This window comes from Penicillium expansum, assembly GCF_000769745.1.
Source record: "Penicillium expansum strain MD-8 chromosome Unknown contig301, whole genome shotgun sequence".
NCBI lineage: Eukaryota > Fungi > Ascomycota > Eurotiomycetes > Eurotiales > Aspergillaceae > Penicillium > Penicillium expansum.
In genome coordinates, this window is record NW_015971366.1 from 1 (window position 1) to 16110 (window position 16110).

Consider the following 16110-nt stretch of genomic DNA (forward strand, 5'->3'; position numbering starts at 1 on the left):
GGGGGAGGGGGGGAGGGGGGATAGAAAAGAGGCGTATTGAATTAGGGGGTTTAATATTGTAACTTTGTACGGAGTAACAGCTGACCTGAAGACAAAATGCGTGATCAAATAATCAGCCTCACTAGGCCCGGCCGAGAGTCGGTTCAGAGCCGGGATTTCCATGTGTATGTTAGGGAACTGGTCTGGGATCTGAGATAAACGCCAGAAGCTTGAACTACCTCTGTGTATCACCCTATCATATCCGTTAGTAGCTAGGTGATCGTCCTGACGATCTCAATAATTTAAATTAGTCAACGCCCCGCAACAAATATCATACTAGAAAATAGGATATTCTTTGCTTTTGGCGGTTGGAAACCCGTTGGGCAGAAGATTGTGATGCAAGACGCATGCAGAATAACCTTGGAAAGTCTGATCCCAGGTGCTGGGAAGTGAGGTAGCTCCGAGACACTAACCAGAAGAGAAAGCTAATCATCAAATCAACCTGAAAAAGAAACGTATCAGAACGGTGATCGATAATACCCAACGAATATGCAAAACCCGAAGCCCAACAAAAAGCAAAATAGAGCAACACAGAGCAACACAAAGACGCAACCTTCTTTCGAAAGCCAATAGTCTGCACCGCCACCATATCAGCCGTAAGTGGCTCGAGCGTGGCTGAATTGTGGCTAGATCTGCAAGGAGTGGCTGAATTGTGGCTGTGGATATGGCACTTTCCTAATTGGGCAGATGCACATGGACCCAGATCCAGAGTTCCGGACTCGGATCGTTGATCATTGAATAGGTTCATCTAAGATCCGCTTTGCCGATCTCCAGGATCTCATACGCGGTTAGCATGTGAAGTTGTGAAATTCAGTCTGATATGTCATTTTGATATTAGAATTTGGAACTTTATTAGAGTCCCTGATAAGAAGTTTGCCACTCAAAAGTATTTGCCTAGATTCTTATGGGAATTAGAAGAGGCGGTAAAGAAGTAGGCATTTATTCAATGAACTACGCATAAATGTGAATCAAACTACTACCTACATGTATCTAGTTGCATGATTACTATCGCTACCTAATCACCAGACAACAGGAGTGCATCATGTAGCCCTGGATTGATATCTCCACTCAAATATACGTATAGGCAGCGATAGTCTTTTCATTCTTCAAACACCGTTTGAGAACGAATAGCACCGGCCTAGTATAATTCGACGGAACTTAACAAATGCCGAGAAACTCATAGTCTGGTTGAATCCCAGCAAAGCTGACTGCAGTGGCTGCCAGTCCTAGAGTCAGATCAGGATGTGTAACCTCAATGCTTATTCATAACCCTAAGGATAATGAACTTGCGCTGGCTAGGATTAGCCCAAGAAAGATTGCTATATGTGAGCGTATGAGAGTGACTTGCCATCTGAGAATGCATTGAACGGCGATAATCCTTGGGGTAGGTTTATAATAGGCCGAATGTGATTCAACCCATGCGTGCGATTTGGCTAGCAACATCAATATGTATCTCTAGAACCTGACCCTACCGGCGTTTCTTACGTTCCATAGTAAATACCAACGCTCTTGCTCATTCTTGATGGGTCATGACTTGGATGAACCGCAAATAGCTCGATATATAAAGATGTGGAATCTCGAGCATTCTAGAAAATTTTGCGACTACCATCTGGTATTTACCACGAATTTTTAGTTGCAGGAGTAAAAACATCCCGAAGAAATATGGTTGTGATGGATCGAAGTAAAATATAGTAGGAAAGTACGTCTGTGACTGGCTATTTCCTCATCTCTCCAACCTCTCTAACTTGCACATTGCGAGAAGACAGTCTTGACGGCATTTTGTTCTCTATATCCTTACTGGTTCCTGGACTAATTCCTGGAGAGTATACCCAGTTTCCACTACATGGCGCCACTAGCCACTCGACAGAGCCACTCCCTGGTTCCTGGTATCCCACGTCCCCCCAAACGACCCCCAAACATACCAGTCGAAGTCCATAAGGAAATTGACCCCATGGTGTTCTTTGAACTATTCGCCGGAACTGTTGGAATATTCATAATCGCAGTCTTCATTTGGAAGCTCGGGGGTTTCATCAGACGGTTCAATCGAAACAAGGTGCTGAAAGCAGGCAAAAATACTAACACCCGATACGCACGCACATGGTATGGCTGGGTCACGCGGCCGACACACGAGAGAAACAAGAGAGTGATTCATGACTTTTTCGCTCAAATTTGGAGGCCAATGACGTGGGGATCGACTCGAGACGACTATAGCTGGATTTGGTGGGATCCTGGAAACGTGGAAAAGCAAAAGCACCGCCGAGAACAGAAAGGATTTCGTTGGGTACCAGAGTACCTCAAGAGCTATGATGATTCTCCGACTGCCGATGAAATCTGGAATCCTTGTTCACGACCCAAGTGTCATGGAGCTTTGAAGGACAGTGTCTCAATCCCCCAAAATGTTCCAGCGCCGGGCTCTACGCGGCGGCCGCAAGCGCAAGAAGGGATATCGGGACCAACCCTACCACGGCCATCCGCGTTGATCAACCATCCACCCGTTATAACTCGTTCAATCCTAGAGGAACTTCTCAGGGACCCTCTGCGGCCGAATGATGGCAGTTATGATCACCAGCCTTGGTTCAATCCTTGCAAGAATGCACCAAGCCTGGCTACCCGCGCACCGGTGCCATTTCATCAGGTCCAATCATTACCGTGTCGACAAAATCAATCCTACCAGATCCGAGGATCGATCCCATGGTTGCGTGGTGAGAGATCCCAAGATATCTCATATCATATCCAATCTGTCGTGCAACATGATAGTTTTCAATATGAGCTAGCGGAACTGAGTGGCTCAATGCACACAGAAGAACCTAAACCACTTCATCGAAATGCCAATCACCGCAGATACCGTGGATGGTCAGCAAGAATGCAGATGGGACCGAAAGAGGCAGTCTTTGATAACATAGGAGATTCATCTGGTCCTCCTGGGACACCAAAAACCGAATTGCTGGTCAGCTATGTCTCTGACCCGAGCTCTTCTCTTCGTGGTCACCTTAAGCGGCCGCGAAACAGCACCGAAGGGTGCTTGCATATCTCGGAAGATAGAAAATCTTTCAGACTCCTCGTTGAAAATGAAGTTTTGTTGTCGAATGAACGGCGGACATATAGCAAAACCATTCAATGGAATTCGGCCCCAGCAAGAAGTCATTTTCGAGGAAAGGGGACCAATTCGAAAGCGAGACCACCATTATCCGATGAATGGCAATTTATGTGTGACCCAAAACATCCTGTCCACTCCCGCCGTCAAGAGAAAAGACCGGGAATAGAAGTCATTCGATGCCCTGCAGATCAAGTCCAGCTCAAAACAGGATGCGCTGTCGATGAGTTGAGTGATTGGGAGATCAGAATGATGGAAAGGCTGGATCGGAAACTGTTATGGCTCTTCAATGAATTCACCCCTGGGAAAAAGCCATACCATTTTGCCTTGCTAGCCAACCACTGGTTAAATAAAGAAACGTGGTATGTTTACGATCCCGTATCCAGAGTTTCAACCGACGGACGTCGGATGTGGGGAGACCCACGATTCAACGTTCCTTATCCACAGCCAGTCTTCAGCCCTAGACCAAAGTTCCCTGTGTCCGAACGGAAACGTGCGCAGACTCCTCGTATCGACTCCTGGCGGGCCGCAGTGAATAAGCAGCGCAAGGTATCCGGCATACGAGACGCTATTCGCACTATTACATTGTATGATGAATCGGCCGAGGAACCGCCAGATGGTCATATCGATCCAGGCTGCTGGGTTTTGCCAAAACCTCCTCAGGGCTTTGAGATGTCCACTGCGCAGAAGAACGCCTGGTATGAAGGAGGGGCAGGCTGGCAAGAGAAGCTTGACGATTGGCAGCAAGTTCATCGGGGATACCTTCTTCACAAAGCCCTCCACGAAGGCCGAGTCAACCGGGGTAGGGTTAAGGAAGTGGCAGCTCAAGTCAACAAGTGCTGTCGCACTGCATCCGAAAAATTGATACCAAGCTCGGATCTCGGGAAAAGAAGAGCTTCAAACCTCGTCTCATGATTTTTCTCGGACCCGTGACTTTTCACGGTCCCTTGTGTTCGTTTTGTCCTGCTCTACCATACCTGTAACCCAATCAAATTCCACACTCCACACTCATTTGAAACACACCCAACATATCCATCACTTCTGGTGCCATACGTTCACTACCACCATGTCTGTCGCTGCATCTATATCATTAGTATACCCCGGGAACCCCGGAACCGAACAAAAATAGATATCCTTGCCAAAAATGCATTTGAATTGAAAGCCTGATCTAAGCGCTGGGGTAATCATGGAACATTGTAAGCCACCATCCTCTTCAGAGCGGCCGCGCTGCAAATTCCAAAAAGCCAAAACTCCGGTTGTCCATATGTTGTTTTTCGCTCCGACAAGTCCCCCGCCGGAGTCGACTTTTGGATGTATAGTACATGTGCGGGGGAGTAAAATCCGTTTAGAAACCGGGAGGGTTGACACGTTGGCTGACACGAGTCCACTTGGGCAGCTCTGAAGGTAAAGAAAGTGGTTAGCTCAGCCGATCTACGCAGTTACGAATACCAATTGGTGTGATCTGGGAACCAAAAGTAGGGCGAGGACATACTGTGAATGCTCTTCCGGTAGCTCTTCTCCTTCTTATCGAAGAGAGTGTACTTGTCCTTCGGCAACATTTCCTCCTCGCGGGGCATCTCCGCAAACCACCGGGTCACAGCCTTGGAGGTCTGGCCATTGCGCTCGAGTGCGGCGCTGACGGTGTCGACGACGCGGTCCACGGAGCGCAGGCGCTTGCGCTGTCGTGCCTTCTGGGGGGAGGAGAGACGCCACGGGGTCTTCCTATTATTCGGGAAGGAATGTTAGCTTGGGTTCGAATGATTGGGACTTTGGTGAAAGGACAAGGTACGCACCAGAGAAGACCGCCAAATAGTGCTTGGGTTGATTTGAACATCGTTGGTTGGTGGTGCTGTCAGGGTGTAGCCGGGAGAAAATCGTGCTCGGAGTCGGGAGTGTAATTGGTCCGTGCGCTGGATGTATAAAAAAGTTACTGATGGAATGTGTCCATTTACTGATCGATACAATTGAAATAGGAGTACTAGGAGATTATTGTAACTCACAAACTGAGGTCAATTGTATGTCGTAAATTACAACTAGTTATATGATTGAAAAATGGTAATGCTGACCTCTGCTGATTTGCTGTGAATGGTTACCCCAACCAAAATCATGTGATTCCGGGAATCTGTCGATTTCCCAGGGACGCGATATTTTTCTAAATCTTCACTCGAGTCAATTACACTGCTCTTCGGAGAACATACTCCTTTCCAAGCTAATATTAGCTTGTGTGAAGCTTCTTTTTGTTCATGGATTGTGTATAGCAGTCTTACACCATCCACCATGGACTCGACCGCAACGGCGGAGGCCCCGTCCCTCCCTTGGAGGGCTTTATCCAACACAACAATGTGGGGAGTGGCGGGTTTATGTCGCGGTTTCCTTTCAGTTTTCTGTCATGCAGAATGTCATGGAAAAGAAGCATTCACGGAGCTGTTAGACTCTCGACATGACGTTTCGCAACGGACACGAGGATTGATTACAGGTATGCCGAGATACGACAAGTTCATTAAACCAGTGCAGTTGCTAATTGATTTATCTGAAAATAGTATCCAATCACATCAGTGTGTATGTGCCTCCAACAGCCTTGGATTGAGACTATCCATACTGCAAATGTGAAGATGGCTGACATTGCGCCGGAATACCAGAATGGATGACCCATTAATATGGGGTATTTTGCCCGCGCGATTTTGGAATAAGCGGTGGTCTTTTGGAAGCTACGATATTTGTTATCAAACAAGGTATTTACAAGTTTGCCCGAGTGCTCTTTCCCTGTATTGTTTTGCTGACTGTAATCCCAGACCACTGTCGCTCTTCTTCACTATGGGACAGGTCCTACCCACCCACCGTTCCGCACATTCTACATTCGGTGGCTTAGCTCAACCCGCTGTGACCCAGGCTATTCGCTTGTTATCGAAGGGACCTTTCCCCGTTGACCACCACCGCTCTATACCTGAACGTCAGCGCTGGAGCTGGCATAATGTCTGTGTCGATCCCTTCTCGGACATCCCAGTCGCCTACACAACCGATGGCCAGGACTCGCATCTGGCGCCTACTGCATACTCCTGCAACTCGAATTCGTGGGTCCATATCTTCCCCGAGGGCAAGATTCACCAGTCACCACGAAAGACCATGCGATATTTCAAGTGGGGAATCGCACGGCTTATCTTAGAGCCCAAAGAATGTCCGGATGTGGTTCCGATGTGGATTGAAGGCTTCGACAATGTCATGCACGAGAGTCGGGAATTCCCGCGATTCCTTCCTCGGCCTGGCAAAGATGTTAGCGTTACCTTTGGCTCCAAGGTAGACTCCGATGCTGTATTTGGGGAGGTGAGATCTCGCTGGCAGAAGTTGAAAGCGAGGGTCGAAAAGAGCTATCCCAATTCCCGAGATCTGCCCCTGGGTGTGCTAAGTGATGAGCTGTTGAATGATAAAGAAGCTGTCGAGCTGCGCAAAGAGGTTACATTGAAGATCAGGAACCTTGTCTTGGACGTTCGCCGGTCGCGCGGATTGCCCGATGAGGATCCGAAGGAGGGCTTGGTGGATACCTGGCTGGAGGAGGGTGCCAAGCGTGAGGGCCATATGAAGGATGATTCCTGGGTCCGGGATATCTGAGAACCGTGTGCATAGATTGTATAACATTGTATAGATTTGAGTATGAGTCACGGGTATTGACTCACTTTGAGCATGATTACGAGCAGTGATTCATCAGCATTATTGACTGCGGGCACTTTCCGCCTTTCTTGTAAGCCCTAAATGTCAGCCTCTTGCGCTATACCCCGTCAGGCAAAAGGATTATGTGGGGGCGATAACCGATAAAGGCGGGAAAGCATCCCGGAGACACTTCACTTTGTCAAACACGCAGCTCGACCGCAGATGCCCAAAAAGCACCAGCGGTTTCACGCAAAGCCAGCCAACTTAGCACATCACAGCCTTGCACCATCTAGGTCTCGTCATGATGGCGGGTCTGGGGTCCAGGGCTCCGCGTCAGCGACGTCAGTCAACGACTTAATCAGTCACCTCCGCCGTACACAAACCCTTAGTGCTTCCCACGATGATTCTCCAAGCTCGCAGCGTGCCCAACGCTCGTTTGTGGCTCCCCGATCGGTTCATCCGTCCCTTCGAGATGTACTCGAGCTCCCTGCAACTGCGCCGCCGCGACCTCGCCCCGGTCCTCGTCGTACGGTATTCGGGGTTCGTCCACCTCGACCAACTGTCGGGCCTCCGCCACCTGCAAGTTGGCTCTCTGGAAATACGGACTCGGCGAGAGACCAGGGATTAAATCACTGCCTGCCGGGAGCCTTTGAAGAAATCCACCGGCTGGCCCGCCTCCCAGGGCCGCCGTTTCCGGACCAGAGGAGCCTGGTACATCTGATGCTGAAATCTATGGCTTTGAACTGGTGTTGGCATGTTGAATATGATGGCCCTTTTCTGTCCCAGCTTCCAAATCATATCAAGGAACTGTTGCTGAGTTATGTTGCTGTCTACGCAAGAGGCTCGTCTCTGAGAGGGTACATGAAGGGGCTCAAGCCGCTCTTTTTGACCCGGCAAGATCAGGATCAAATTAGCGAGGAGAACCCAGATTTCAAAGAGTCGGGAGTTATTGATGCGGATTTCAAAATCGTCCGATTGGACCTGGGAAATGCTCTAGGAAACTGGATAACTTTGAAGCAGCTCACAAACGAGATGATCCTCTCGCCAGCTCCAGCCGTGGGTGTCCCAAGCGACGAAATAGGGGAGGTTGTACCAGTTTCATGGGATGAAGCTGTTCACAACGGCAGAGGGGAATCTATGCTTGATGATCTTCTAGCTCCGCCCATACCAAAAGCCATTACCCAGACCCTACGCTTCCCGGAACTCCGCGCCTTATCCCTAGCACATCCGACACCTAATGCTGCAAGCTGGAACAGTCTTCTCAACCTAGTAGCACATTTGCCCACTCTCACTCATCTCTCGCTTGCCCATTGGCCCATGCCGTGCCGTAATCCACGCTCTGCCACTACTCGAATTCGCGGCCCAGTGGCCCGCTTCTTGACACCAGACGTCCTTGATAACAACTGGGCTGAAGCTGCGAGTATACTTCGCCAGCTCTCTCGTTCGACCTACTGCCTGAAATGGCTGGACCTCGAAGGCTGCGGCGAGTGGCTACCAGCCTTGAAATGGGTTGGGAAAGACCCAGATGGGTTTCCACAGAACCCTGATACTGTTGGCCCAGAGTGGAACGGATCTTGGAGAGATATCGAATGGCTTGGGATCAGCCCTGGTTTTCTGGATTTGCCGAAGTCTCACGACTCGTCTCATGTACCGTCCCATGAAGTACCCGTCCCGCAAACAAGTTCGTCAGATTCGTCTATCCATGCATCCCACCTTCAAATTGCGCGTGATGTGATGCGGCACATTCGGCAGATAAGGAAGGGGAGGAAGTGGCTCGAAATCGAGCTCGGGTTAGGGCTGGATGACGTCGAACCTGAGATAATCAAATCGTTGGATGGGCAGGAATTGTCAGTTTATTTATGAGTCTGCCGTGTGCGCCATGATCCATGTACAATACACATCACTGAATTGAAAAAGAAAACATCCTACGCATGTAATCAGAACCGCAAATTGAAACTATTTTATTCATGTCTGACTATACAATGGTATCCGGACAAAACGCCCGCAGATTTTAAACTATGCAAAACTATTTCTTGGAACGATTAAACGTCTTCAGGGGATCAACCTTCCCACCAGACTTCCCACGAGCACGGTTGCGATCTCTCGCCTTGCGGATGCGATTCTGCTTCGACTTCGCGAACCCAACGAACCCAACACTCTCCTTCGAGAGACCCTTACGTCCCTTAGCAGGCATCAGGTAATCAGGCACATGCTTGAGATGAGCCTGGACACGCGCAGCGCGCAGCTCGCCGTCGTGGCGCAGCTGGCGCAACTCGTCGGGGTTTTCCTCGAAATGGCGCTTGAGCTTCTCGCTCTTGATCAGTTCCTGGCGAATCTCGCGGCCTCGTGCTTCTTGAACAGCGAGTCTGGTCACGGAGCGCAGGGCATCTGTCATACGGTACCGGAAGGCGTCGACTTGCGTCATCTCGAAGTGGTAGGGCTTGACTTCGTGGCCGAGCTTGGTTTGCCGCTTGATGATCTTGGCGAGCATGGTTTCGTCGTGCTTTGTGCTGGGGATTGAGGTGGGTCGGTGCTTGCCGTGCTGCTCGGTGGGGATAACGAAGGAGAGAGCCATTCCTGCTTTACCAGCGCGACCAGTACGGCCGATGCGGTGGGTGTAGGATTTGGAGCTGGTGGGGAGGTCGAAGTTGAGGACGCAGGCGACGTTTTGGAAATCGATACCGCGGGCAATGCTGTAGTCCTTCTCTTTACTGGTCATCTTGCGGCGCTTCTTAGCCTCCGGCTTCTTTCCCTTTCCGCTCTCATCAACCGCCTCTTCATCCTCGCTGCTTCCCATCTCTTCCTTGGCTTCCTCTTCGTCTGCCTCCTTGACTTCGCGCGACTTCTTCGATTTAGTCACTCCCAGTACTGCTTGCTCGTCGGCTGCGACAATGATATCGTAGACGCCCTTATTGAATTCTTCGACAACGTGGATTCGCGAATTGATGGGAAGTTCTGAGTTGAGGACACAGCTCTTAAGACCGAACTGTTCGAGGAAGAGCTTCACACGGTAGCATCGGTCGACATCTGCGACAAAAATAATGACCTTGCCCTTAATCAGCTGCAGTTTGAAGATAACGTATGTGAGAAGGAATTTCTCGTCTTCCGCGCATCTGTAAAGAGTAGAGTTAGCAGCTGCTGAAATAACGGATATAGCATATTGTCTTACCGGACAACAAACTGGCTGACACCAGCACCCTTCTCTTCCTTCTCTTCGAGCTTAAGAATCACAGGGTTCCGGCAGTACAAGTCCTTCAATGTGTCCACCTCCGAAGTGAGAGTAGCACTCATCAAGAATGTCTGCGCTCCTCGCGGGATAGCCTTGGAGAGAGCATTGATTTCCTCGTCATAACCGTATGACAAGACCAGATCGGCCTCGTCGATAACCAAATGGGTTATTTTATCGAGCGACAAAGCGGAGTTGTTAACATTGCTGTAGACTCGGGTAGGCGTCGACACAACAATATCCGGGAAATCGGCTAGCATCGAGCGCTGAACTTCATCAGACACCTTTTGTGTCAAGTTGACTGAACGAATATCCTTTCCGCAGAAAATAGCGAACGATGTAATCACTTTCTGGACTTGTTCTGCAAGCTCGCGAGTGGGGACAAGGATAAGAGCGGTTGTGGCTTTTGAGGAGGGATCAGCCTGTTGAGCTCAGTTAGTTTTCTTTCTATACGAGGTACACGTAGAGCGGGAACGAACAGTCTTCTGCTGAAGGATGGCTTGCAGGATTGGGAGAACATAAGCGGCGGTTTTGCCAGAGCCGGTTTTCGCACGGGCTATTTCTGTCAGTAACTGTCTTTGATTTATCGATTCAAGAGTCTCATCTCACCAAGAATATCCTTTCCTTCCAAGGCAAGCGGAATCGCCTTTGACTGTACAAGAGTGGGTTTGGTGAACTTTTCCTTGATCAGGGCCTGGCGCAATCGAGGATCGAGATTGAGGGCTTCAAAGTCGAGTTCTTGGTCCTCAGCCCCAGCAGCCTCGGGCGAAGGGACATCGTTTGCGTCCAACTTGCGTTTCATCGTGATTGTACTAGGCATTTGCTTGATCGAATCTGCGGGAATTGAAACTTTTTTGGGAAGTTTTATCGGGCGGTGAGAGTATTGCAGGCGGTAAATTCGAAGATTTTATGTTGACATAATCTTGCTGCCTCAGGCTGAAACTCCATAGAACAACTACAAATGATCGAGGAGAGGACGTGATTCTTTGGGATTCGCTCATCTAACTGCTTTATAATAGTCATTTTAACTTCTGCTCTGTAATATCTCTTGTGAATATTCGTAGACAGGTCGTTTTTGGCGGCCTACCTCCCAGCTGAAATATATCTCGGTAGTTGATATAGATCCTATTATAGACATGGATTTTTCGTGGGTCACTATTAAACAACGAAATGTTCCTGCTGAGTCAACATAAGCTGGGATCAGGACTCAAGATGAGATGGCCTTGACCTGTGCCCTGGAGTGTTCGGAATCGATGGATCAAAACCGGTCTATAGTTCGCGGCGAGTACCCATGAGCTCTTCGCTCGTTTTGCAACCTGCTGCAGCAGAAATTGCCTATGATGCAATGGCGATCTTTCCCGGTCGTTATAAACCACTGGTATCTCCGATTAAAGAGGTATAATTCCACAACATCCCTCATGATGCTCACCGTAAGTGAACCACGGCATCTCTCATCATGTTGCCCCCGTTTTTCGAGGTACAAATGTCATGGAATCCGAAAAAGAAGCGTTTATATTAATAATCGCTATATATACATCACCCCGTAGGCTATATAGACTAAAACCGAAGCATCCTGCATCTAAACCAATTCCCCGATGCCTCACGCGATTCATTCCTATTTGACAAACTCGCCGTGGGCGTATTCCAGGAATCTCGCCCGAGACGCTTCTGTGATCTTGCCCACGGGGAGGACCTTGACATTGTGCTCGACGGTATAAACTTTACCAAAGTTTACTCGGGACATGGAGTCCAGCTTTTGATCAGGCCTGGCAGGATCAACCTCTAGGGGCTCTTTCACCATCCGGGGCTCAGACTGCACAGCCCGAGGTCTATTACCTCGCATATGAATGATGGCATATTTGCTGCGGTCAATCCCGGCTTTGGCCACGCCTTGCCCACTATAGGTAGTGATGGGTCTAAGATGATGGATCAGTATGTTGCGATGCAATTGACGTTCGATGCGAACATTCACACGTACACACACCAGCAGGAGCCCCTCTGCTCTTTGACTACTACCATGCGTCGGATGCTACTGTATATGGGCTCTTGATACTTACCCCTGGTGAACGGGCTTGAAGATGTATGAGAAATCTTCTCGCTGAGAATAGTTCTATGACAGCCTGCATTCTCATGCCAGAGCATCGAAAAGACCTACACAATCGCAATCAATTATTAGCAATGCTTGAGACTGACACGGATTGAACAGGTGAACAAACCCTGCCAACTCGGAAAAATCTCCGAGGATCGCTCTGCCTCTTGTAGCTTGATCCATGTGAATTATCGTCAGCTTATTGTTTCGGGTATGTATGAAGCGTGCCTAGGCCGTTGCTTACGAGGATCCAGCGTTTCACGTTCGCCGTTACTGCCAGGGATCACGTATGCTGGTTCTAATGACTTGATAAATGTCAAAATCAGCCAATTAGTTGAAGAGGATGGATAAGTCTTTACTTACCACCTTCCTGTCATACTTTCGTCGGGCATCCCCCAGCATGGGTCATTGCAACGACTGTAACTGCTGGCCCCGTAGGGCCGCGAGGCTGCATGATAACTTAACCTCAATCACTGTAGACCCTCGACGTCGACTTGCGAAATGGATGCATCACTTCTTGATGGGGTGGTATTCTGGATACGGTCGGATATACTTGCACGCCCTGTTCTGCGACCGGTTGTTTCTCTGGCTGCCTCGTACTGTAGTTCCTGTGTCCATTCAGAGGCGGACTGCTCGCCTTGTTCTCTGTTGTTTCTGCGATTGGGTACGTGCCATCATCTAGACAATGATTGGCGAGTTGCTGGTATCCGGTGGGGGGGGGGGGGGGNGGGGGGGGGGGGGGAGATTGGTGATTGAAACCCATTCGATCATTGGTATACGTTTGGCCGTGATCGAGCTGATCCTGCCGCTGTACATGATCTAGGCGACCTGCATGACAGCCTGGCCTTGGGACGAATGATGTCTGATGCTCATATGCATCGTATGCATCTTCGGGCTTGAGAAACACGGATCCGGAGGTGCTTTGTTGGCGCGCCACGACACTTTTATTTAACGCATTACTTCCCCGGACTTCTCACACAAAGAAGAATGAAAAACTAACCTGGAACCTTGACCTGCTATTTCAAGAGTTAATGCGCTACCTGGGTAGTCCCATTCGTACAAAACCTCTCCTTTCGTTTGGTCAGTTACTCAATCATTCTTCATGTAACCAGTGATGCCTACCGGAATGGTTGTAAATAGACCGAACCCATCGTTTGCTCTCAGGACGAAGTGCCCAGTCTGAAGCCATGACTTTGACATATGGGACCAAGAAATCAGAAATTCAGGAAGATCAGGCAGATACAATATATGCCTTCGGGGTTGGTTCTCTATCTCTCATTTGGAACTCCTCAAGTACATACCTACCAGACGGCTCCGCCCGTCACATCAATAGTCTCTCAATAGGATAATTATTACTTGCATGGCGCGTATGGCATGAATCAAGTTGGTTTCTTATCAAGCGCTCACTGGCGGAATAGAGGTTTTAGCAACTAGCACATAATGACGGACCTGGAGTATGATTCCAATGACATCCCGGATAAATGAGGGGGATGTAACTCATTGGCTGATATACATCAAATCCTTTAGCTCAGGATTTCATACGCTCGGGGCAGCCAACTAAAAAGTGAAGCGCGGGAGCTAATGCAATGCAGGAAGATTACGGACTAACGGACTAACGGACATTGGAGATTACCAACTTGGGCATCAAAGCCCCGAGACAACCTCACCTCACCCCACTAGAACCCTGAACTCCAAGGAGAACGCTCCCCTATTTCCATATCTTCGGAGAATTATTCGGTTTCTCAATAGTATTATTTCTTTCAGGGCTGTTCAAAATTGCTTACCGACATTCGAATGTGTCGGTCTTCAATCCCTTTTGCAAAATATGACCGGGGGGTACTGTGAAACGCTTTAACAATGACATCTTGGCCAGGGGGCATACGGGATCTTTTATCCCAGGTGAGTTGACCTATATCAATATGCAGGATACTCGACACTCATCGCGGTTTCACTATGTAGCCGCCGTCCACGGCAGACTACTATACCAACACTGGAAGTGAAGGCTGCCTTCCCAACATCTCATTTGCCCCAATTCCATGGCTGAAGGAGCTGCAAGGGACCGCTAGAGCATCGAGATCCACAGTGTCAGAAACTTTGCAACGATTATCATCACTTCCTTCAGGTGATGGTGTTCCCAGAACGACATCAACAGCGCCAATATTCGGATTTTCCGGAATAGACATGGTAGATAAGGGCGATGAAGCCACCGAAAGCGAGTCCTCCTCACCACAAAATCTCCAACAATGGAATGCATATGAGGATTTGACCGGATCATCCGTATCATCCTTCCGGTCTCAGTACTCCGCGGAAATAAATGAGCCAACCAACTGGTATGGCATGCCTGCGCCGCCCCCTGAATCAGCGCGTGACACCAGTGCCAAGGTGACGAAGCTTATACAAGAAGTACTAAGCACATATGAAGATGTGTTAGCCAAACGTTATCGGATCCGGGAAATGAGGCACATGCTTCGACAGAAACGTGATCAAGAAGATGATGTGCGGGTTGTATTACAGAGCAAGTTGAATCTCATAACTACCGAAAACGTATATGAGGATCTTGCTGCGATCAATCAGACCATCAATGACCTCCAAGTTGCGACAGCGTCTTGCTTCATCTTTGAAAATGATTATTATAGACAGGAAGATGAATTAGCGCAGGTGGAGTACGATTACAACAGACGTTTGGAAACATTGCAAGCCATCTTAAAGTACGAAGGCCACTTGTTGGCACAGATCGAGCCCATTATCTCGGACACCGAATCCTCCTCTTCGGACTACACCTCTGAGTATGGCGACCAAATGGTGCCCCAAGTGGCCGATTACCTCTCCATGGTCGGCGAAGTACGCATACTCACGGAGCGGTTGTCGGAGCTGGAAACATACTACCAGGTGCTAGTTGACCAACGCGAGCTCCGCGAACGAGTCGGCATCCCACTCGACAGCGGGGCCCTCAACTTCCTCCTTCGATACCCAGATAAAAAAAGCAAGATCGAGACCGAGTTAGAACTAGCCCGCCATAACGTCGAGGCGCACCCGGAACATGTTTATCGCTCCGCGCAGATCGCACAAGAGGAAGATAAAGAAGATGAGGTAATCCAGCATTTCATGCCCAAGAAACCAGAGGACCAGACGTACAATGATCCTCTGCATTTTTCGGAATTTGAGGATTCATCGCCTTTCTTTGCATCCGCGCACTCACAGCCTGTCAACAAAGGCACTTTTGTGAACCGATGGCTTCTTCATCGGCTGCAGCACTCGAGAGTTGAGATTATGCGGTTTAAGTCTGCACCTGAGCTGGTGGATCTGGATAGAAAGGGCTGGGGGTCAGAAGATATTAGCAAGATGGCGATGATGCTTTGGTTTCAAGATGGCGCGGCGAGTATGGAGCATATTATGAGTCGATCGGCTGGGTAGTGTGCATATACCCTAGTAGTATTAGGCGTTTTTAGGCGGTGGTATTGGTTTTCTCTCTCTTCTTTCGTACTATTCGGACTATAGATCAAGGCTTGATCTATTCCTTGGCCACATTTCAACCCTAAATTTGACTACTCTAGAAGGGGTTTGAGCGTGATTCTCATCAATTGCTCATTGACCTCATTGTTTCCAAAGGCATTTCTATCAAACTTCATCCATTCAAGTTGTTCAAGTTAGTTAGATGTCACATTGACTTCAATGTTCCTTTGGGTATACATGCGGCAAGTGGGAGACAGATCAATTCGAGCCTGGTTTTAGAACTCAATGCTTTCGAGTAAAAATCTCATCTTGAGCATTGATTGCAGATCGCCGATGTTTAATGAGGAAATTGCTAATGTGGGCAAGTGTGCGTTGGACACTTATGGGACGCTCAGAGAGCCTACTCTAAACATGGCCAGTTGGTTCAATAACAGAAAGGTACCTATTTACATAGAATGTATTGCATCGAAATGTTATCCATTCGCGTCGTGATTCTGTTCATTATGTACATGACCCAAACAATTTCCCATATCCATATCCATAAGTCGATCGGCATTTGCCGTA

At 48.8% G+C, this 16110-nt stretch overlaps 7 protein-coding genes across 7 annotated transcripts; 4 read left to right on the plus strand and 3 right to left on the minus strand.

Annotated features, from left to right (window-relative positions):
* Nucleotides 1-1882: 1882 nt before the first annotated feature.
* PEX2_088940 (uncharacterized protein) lies at nucleotides 1883-4048 on the plus strand (the record flags this gene model as incomplete). The annotated part of the gene is made up of 1 exon (XM_016746164.1): nucleotides 1883-4048. One exon carries the CDS (start codon nucleotides 1883-1885, stop codon nucleotides 4046-4048), a length of 2166 nt encoding a protein of 721 aa, XP_016597160.1.
* A 430-nt stretch (nucleotides 4049-4478) lies between these two features.
* PEX2_088950 (mitochondrial 54S ribosomal protein mL60) lies at nucleotides 4479-4967 on the minus strand (the record flags this gene model as incomplete). The annotated part of the gene is made up of 3 exons (XM_016746165.1): nucleotides 4479-4531; nucleotides 4626-4855; nucleotides 4927-4967. The coding sequence occupies 3 exons, from the start codon at nucleotides 4965-4967 to the stop codon at nucleotides 4479-4481; spliced, it is 324 nt and encodes a 107-aa protein (XP_016597161.1).
* A 980-nt stretch (nucleotides 4968-5947) lies between these two features.
* Nucleotides 5948-6739, plus strand: PEX2_088960 (tafazzin; the record flags this gene model as incomplete). The annotated part of the gene is made up of 1 exon (XM_016746166.1): nucleotides 5948-6739. One exon carries the CDS (start codon nucleotides 5948-5950, stop codon nucleotides 6737-6739), a length of 792 nt encoding a protein of 263 aa, XP_016597162.1.
* Nucleotides 6740-7000: 261 nt separating this feature from the next.
* On the plus strand, nucleotides 7001-8641 carry PEX2_088970 (uncharacterized protein; the record flags this gene model as incomplete). Its single annotated transcript, XM_016746167.1, has 1 exon — nucleotides 7001-8641. One exon carries the CDS (start codon nucleotides 7001-7003, stop codon nucleotides 8639-8641), a length of 1641 nt encoding a protein of 546 aa, XP_016597163.1.
* A 163-nt stretch (nucleotides 8642-8804) lies between these two features.
* dbp9 (ATP-dependent DNA/RNA helicase) lies at nucleotides 8805-10824 on the minus strand (the record flags this gene model as incomplete). The annotated part of the gene is made up of 4 exons (XM_016746168.1): nucleotides 8805-9891; nucleotides 9948-10426; nucleotides 10484-10560; nucleotides 10614-10824. The coding sequence occupies 4 exons, from the start codon at nucleotides 10822-10824 to the stop codon at nucleotides 8805-8807; spliced, it is 1854 nt and encodes a 617-aa protein (XP_016597164.1).
* Nucleotides 10825-11619: 795 nt separating this feature from the next.
* PEX2_088990 (uncharacterized protein) lies at nucleotides 11620-12023 on the minus strand (the record flags this gene model as incomplete). Its single annotated transcript, XM_016746169.1, has 2 exons — nucleotides 11620-11920; nucleotides 11983-12023. The coding sequence occupies 2 exons, from the start codon at nucleotides 12021-12023 to the stop codon at nucleotides 11620-11622; spliced, it is 342 nt and encodes a 113-aa protein (XP_016597165.1).
* Nucleotides 12024-14274: 2251 nt separating this feature from the next.
* On the plus strand, nucleotides 14275-15507 carry PEX2_089000 (uncharacterized protein; the record flags this gene model as incomplete). The annotated part of the gene is made up of 1 exon (XM_016746170.1): nucleotides 14275-15507. One exon carries the CDS (start codon nucleotides 14275-14277, stop codon nucleotides 15505-15507), a length of 1233 nt encoding a protein of 410 aa, XP_016597166.1.
* Nucleotides 15508-16110: the final 603 nt, after the last annotated feature.